The sequence below is a fragment of the Phragmites australis genome, chromosome 22, assembly GCF_958298935.1.
Source record: "Phragmites australis chromosome 22, lpPhrAust1.1, whole genome shotgun sequence".
Lineage (NCBI taxonomy): Eukaryota > Viridiplantae > Streptophyta > Magnoliopsida > Poales > Poaceae > Phragmites > Phragmites australis.
In genome coordinates this window covers 13,062,181-13,068,143 of record NC_084942.1, presented here as the reverse complement: position 1 = coordinate 13,068,143, position 5,963 = coordinate 13,062,181, and the positions used below count along the sequence as shown (strand labels likewise).

The 5,963-nt window shown below is 48.4% G+C and overlaps 2 protein-coding genes across 2 annotated transcripts; both read right to left on the bottom strand.

Moving 5' to 3' along the window:
* Positions 1 to 1,307: 1,307 nt before the first annotated feature.
* Positions 1,308 to 2,627, bottom strand: LOC133905329 (uncharacterized). The gene is made up of 2 exons (XM_062347097.1): positions 2,362 to 2,627; positions 1,308 to 2,286 (listed from the first exon to the last, which is right to left on the bottom strand). The coding sequence occupies exon 2, from the start codon at positions 2,266 to 2,268 to the stop codon at positions 1,447 to 1,449; it is 822 nt and encodes a 273-aa protein (XP_062203081.1). The 5' UTR covers positions 2,269 to 2,286; positions 2,362 to 2,627; the 3' UTR covers positions 1,308 to 1,446.
* Positions 2,628 to 3,182: 555 nt separating this feature from the next.
* Positions 3,183 to 3,861, bottom strand: LOC133904308 (protein MAIN-LIKE 1-like). Its single transcript, XM_062345773.1, has 2 exons — positions 3,536 to 3,861; positions 3,183 to 3,460 (listed from the first exon to the last, which is right to left on the bottom strand). Exons 1-2 carry the CDS (start codon positions 3,646 to 3,648, stop codon positions 3,211 to 3,213), a joined length of 363 nt encoding a protein of 120 aa, XP_062201757.1. The 5' UTR covers positions 3,649 to 3,861; the 3' UTR covers positions 3,183 to 3,210.
* Positions 3,862 to 5,963: the final 2,102 nt, after the last annotated feature.

Below are 5,963 nucleotides of genomic sequence, written 5' to 3'. Positions count from 1 at the left end.
TCCTCACCTTGGTGAGGACACATGTCATGGGAAATAGGGAACGAGTTTACGTCATCTCAGAAATGGTTTGTATTGTAAAATATTATTCACCCGTTAGTTGTACTACTTATTTTGCATTATGTGGTTTGCACTGTACCGCTTTAGACAAGAAGTGACCACACGGCTCTGCTTGAACTATGAAATGACAACACCTCTAGCAACAACCATTGTATTGTAAATGTAATTTTATTTATTTATTTCGTGTTTCTTAAATATTCATGGATCCGTGTTTTGATGCAGAGACAGAGCGTTATAGTCAGTGAGCAATAAATCTATGGCAGGATCCTCTAGTACAGGCTTTCCATGGACACCTTCAACGATCGCTATAGCACTTAATGCCTCCTTACAGGTTGTGCGTGAAGGAAACGATGATCCCTTAAAGGAGAACAACATAATCCAAGCCGTGGCAAAATTGCATGCAAGACCCATATGTTCCAGGTTAACCGCGCCGCTCCAATGTGTAACCACCGAGGACCTTAGGGCCCTCTTGTATCACCGGCGTCAAATGTATCTGAGGGTCCGTGAACTGGCCAACCATCCTTCTGTGATAGGTTTCTCTAGGAGGCACAGAACGATAGTAATGTCGTCGGACCAGTATGCATCCCATATTCAGGTATGTCATATAAACATTTGGTCACCCTACTTATCTTATTTCCGTTGATTCGAATGGTCCTCTTCTGCGTCAGGCTTTCCCGGAAGACGAACAGTTGATCAACAAAGAAATCTCACACTTCTTGGCGATGTATATGCTCTTCGGCGGGGGTGTGATGTCTGGTTCGCGTAGAAGACGACGACAGTCAGCGAACCAAAGGGGTACAGAGGCGACCTCTACGAATCATCCAGATAATGACGAGGACGAAGACAATGACGATTTCATGCCCCCCATGCCTAGACGTTCCAACAAAAATACAGGAGAAGGTTCTAGGAACACTGCAAGAGGACGTTCACGCACAACATCGAGATGCCATACTTCAGAGAAACCTCAAGATGATGATGACGACGACGATTTCATGCCACAACGACCCCGCCCTCCGAGGCTTCCATCTCCGGAGGACACCGATGACCCTGAAAATGATGATGGATTTGCTCGTACTCATTTTTACAACTTCCCAGAACCACCTCGGAGACGACAACCATCTTACCCAGATAGCTTTGACCATCACACCTGGCATTCTTACGCTAATTTGCGTCGCCACTTTCCTTCGCCCTAAGCATCTATTGTAACCCTGTATATTTTATTCCCTTAAGGCATGTACCGGGTTCCATGCTACTTATGCTTTACAACTACTATTGTTTCCTCTGTACTGAGAATTTCTTACATTAACAATACAGTGAATAGGACATAATCGGGATGACCTCGACATTAAAATCAATAATACATGTGTCATGACAAATTGCACTGGCTACTCAACGGCGACGATGCCTCACACAATCCCCAGGAGTGTAAGCGTCTGGCGGGTGTGTGGCTCTCATCCCAGCAGCCTGCGCAGGCCCCTGCCTTGCGTGCCCTTGGTCGTCTTCATCATCATCTGCATGCCCTATGGGAACCCCACCGAACGTGTATCCCGCCCCGCTAACTCGGCCCTGCATGTACCATGCCGAAGGATCCTCGTGCGGAAGTGTGGACGGCCCTAGAACATGCTCAGATGGAGTCCAGTGGGCCGAAGGCTCGCCATGCTGGTACCAATGTGACCTTCCAGGTTCATCGAGATCTTGGGAGGACTGTCCGCCGAGTAGATCAGTGAAGGTGGCGGACGCTTGCATTGCACCAGCCCAGTCAAAAGCATTAGTGTCGCTCCAGCAAGGGGTCTGCTGCGTGCAGTCAACGACGTCCTCCTGATGAGTAGATGCTGCAGCCGGAGGTGTCATCGTAGCCGGAGGTGCTAGTGAACCCAGTGTAAACTGCTCAGGCGCAGGAGGCTGCGTGCACTCCTCGGCCTCATCACCGGAACATGACACATGACGCGCCGAAGCTGAAGATCTATGTAGTGATTGTGACCAGACAGGTTCGTCACGGGCACTGGATGAGCGCCTGCTGTGGGAGGCACGGGATGGGTCCATGGCAGGTTGTTCGTACCCCCTCCATTGCGGGGCACACCCACCTAGACCACGTATAGCATTTAGGAAGCGGGATCCTCTAGTCCTCATGTACTCCCAGAGAGGGTTACGATCCCTCTGCGATGATGACCTGGTTGGTTCCCCACAGGCTTGATCCGCTTGCGTATGCATCACATACGCCTCTTCAATCTGTATAAGATGACAGACATGTCAGTAATACATAGATTTTCCAAAGAAAACCATTATAAGTAACGTATCACTTACCACAACATGAAGTAGGCGGGCACGATCCTCGGGGAAGGGTCTGGGGCCCGGCTGTACAGGTCCGTTGAGTAAAGTGGCACGCGTGCGGGGACGGTACCAAGCAAGGTAGTCCCAGTACGTGGCCTCAACGTATTGTCCAGCAGTAATGATGACATCAACCGCAGCTGACTCCGTCCACCTCCGTATGTACTCGGCATTCTTGGATGCCCAGTCCTGCGTGCCTCCGCCCCCCTGTGAGCTCCTCCTGTACGTGACATAAACAGTTATAATTTGTTAACATGGATAACCAATGTACTAAGGCAACATACAATAACACACTTACTCGTGCGCTCGTCTGGCGTCTCGTGGTGCTGGAACTGGCACCACCTGTCGGTACCCGAACTGCCTCTGTACACGTTCTGGAGAATATACTTTCACGCAGTTCATGTACAACAAGAAGCATGTGGTCAACCATAAGTCTGCGTCACGGCTACAAGAGGATGCTAGGAGTCCACCATCTGCAATTTCTTTTACTCGTGCCATACGCCATGGATCCCAATCCACTAGATCAGTGCTGAGGACGTCCAGGTCACTTATCACCCTGGAGTAGTTACCATGGTCTTGCTGCTGACTCCATCTTAGCCTGGCATGAATCCACCGATACCCCATCGTTGGCCTTATGTCATCTGCAATGCCATCAGAGATGTGGACTGGGTAGTAGCACTTGAGGACCCAAGGTCTGGAAATCGGGAGGTACTCCCAACTCCATAGCTGTAAGAGATGTAAGCACCCTGTAATAGTTGCCTTCATCTTTGTTCGTTGGGTTGCATCACACAATCCTCTGTAGGTTGCAGCCAACACTGCAGATCCTCAACTGTAAGATGTAGGCTCATAAGGATGTGACGCGAGGTGGGCTGCTAACCATACAATATGTGGGACGACATAATCGCCTGCCGTGTTGCAGAACATGATGCCTCCGAGCAGGACGTATAAGTACACCTTATAGTGTTGCATAAGTGTATTCTCGTCCGCATCCAGTGGGCATGGACCGAACTGTGTCAGCCCATGAACCCAGGACATGGAGAGGCCAGCATCCTTCCTGTCGTATTGCACACCAAACCTATAAGATGCAGATGGTCAATGACGCTTTAATAGCACTGTAATATTTTAAGTGCATTACATAACAAATAATTACCTATCCGCAACATAACCCTTCCACTGCTCCCTTGCGGGTCGCGAAACTATTAACGGGGCACCCCTGATTGGCAGCCCGGTCAGCATGGCCACGTCCCTCAGTGTTACTGCCATCTCACCAAAAGGAAAGTGGAAAGTGTGCACCTCAGGACGCTAGCGGTCGACGAGAACTGTGAGCAGTGCCTCATCAATTGCCGGCAGAGGTGTCCTACCACCGACCTCCATGGGAGCTCCGGCCATCATGAGAGCGAAAGGTAGTAGTCCCGCCCGTGCGAGTGGCTCGTGGAATCGAGGGTCCAACTCCTTAATCTTGTGCACACTCCGGGCTCGTAACGGACCAACTGCATGAGTTATCCAATACATGTACAGCGTTAGTTCAAAATTATCGTAGCAATGAAATAGCACATATAAACGTGGTACCTGCTGTCCCGTGAATATCATCCTTCCCCTATGGTTCTCGTCGTACCGCTGCTGAAGAAGCTCGGGAAGACCACCATGAGCCATGATAATGATTTAAAGCTTCATGGTTCAACAAATAGGTGAACAACAGATTAGAATAAACTAAGTACTCTAATTAAACAAACTAAGTACTCTAATAAAATAATCTAAGTAATCTAATAACGTAATTAAATAATCTAATTTGTATAATCTAAGTACTCTAATTAAATAAACTAAGTACTCTAATTAAATAATCTAAGTAATATAATAACATAATTAAATAATCTAATTTGTATAATCTAAGTACTCTAATTAAATAAACTAAGTACTCTAATTAAATAATCTAAGTAATATAATAACGTAATTAAATAATCTAATTTGTATAATCTAAGTACTCTAATTAAATAAACTAATATAATTAAATAAATGTAATTGAACGGATTAAACAATCTACTTCCGAAAGAACTAATCTACTTCGAAACGGACTAACCAAATAAGCTAATTACTCTAAATACTATTACTAACCTAAGTATTAAATAGGTAATCTAATAACTAACCGGTACGAAAGTGAGTGCTCTCGAAGTATTAAACTGCCGCTGCTGCTGCTCGCGTTGCTCCTCTTCTGCTGCTTTCTATACTCGAGCTGCTGCTCCTCTGCCGCTCCTCGCATTCCTCCTCTGCTGCTCCCTTCTCTGCTCTGCTGCTGCTCTCTTCTCCTCTAGCGACCTCAATTTATTCACCTCTCCGCGGGCCGCGCTAAAACATGCATGCATCAATAATTCACCGGCCGAACGTATCACGGGATGGAAAAAATGAATGACGTGACGTGAAAATGATTGATGTGACGCAGCAAAAAGAAGGATGGGATGCTGGCCGGCTGCTTTCGGCAACTTAGGTGCCGAATACGGCACTGTGCACCGTATTCGGCACCTCAGTTGCCGAATACAGGGTGTTTTCGGCAACTGAGGTGCCGAATGCGGTGCACAGTGCCGTATTCGGCACCTGAGTTGCCGAAATAAGTGGGCCCGGGGTGTTTTCGGAATTTGAGTTACCGAATACGAGTGCTAGATTTACAAATACGCCAACATGTTGTCTAATTTCGCAAATACGGTCGCGTATATTGTCTAAATTCCCAAATTTGCCACAAACCATCCAAGTATAAATGGGTACCTACATACACACGAAAAACAGACGGCAGATTTTACAGCAAGGAGCGATCTTATCTTTATAACCGAAACCTGAACAGAAAACTCAGCCTGCATTATGCCACGTCAGCAAAAAAGGGCGCCGGCCATGAGATCAAGCTGGTGAGGGAGGAAAACCATCCGTTCGTAAACAGTGAGCCGCCTTCAGAGTGTTCCGCCCGCAGCCCTGGTCCTTCCTCCTCTCTGCAAAACCAACCTTCTCGATTTCCCTTTCCCTGTCGATGTCGTCTCCTCTCTATTCCCGGAGCACACTCGTCGCAACAGCCACCTCTGCTCCACTCATCCCCGCCATCGCACCGCCTCTGGCATAGCAACTTCGCAGTCGCCGCCACCACCACTATCGTATTGGACCAGAGTCTCCTGATTCTTCTCCTCTTAGCTCCTCTGGAACCACAAAGCGCCACACCCTACCGAAGTCGATTCTACGCCCCTAAGCTCTAAAAGGCCTCGAGACCATCCCCCTAGCACTACAAGTGCCCCCGCCTCATTTCCCCCCTCTCTCTCTCTCTCGAGCCAGAGCACCACCCAACAGCTCTATCGCCAAGCTCCATCCGCCGTCATGCCCCATCACCGTTGCCAGGTCACCTCTCTGCTCTCCGTCGCCAACACGTCCCTCAAACGGTATTGCCATCACACCAGGATATTTTCCCATCACTCATCGTTGACCACCGAGCAGCACATCGTCGTCTCCGCCTCTTTCCAATGATCCTCCGCAGCCCTTAGCCAGCGCTAAGCCACTCCAAGCTGCCCTGACGTTGACATGTACACCCAATGAACTCGCCGTAC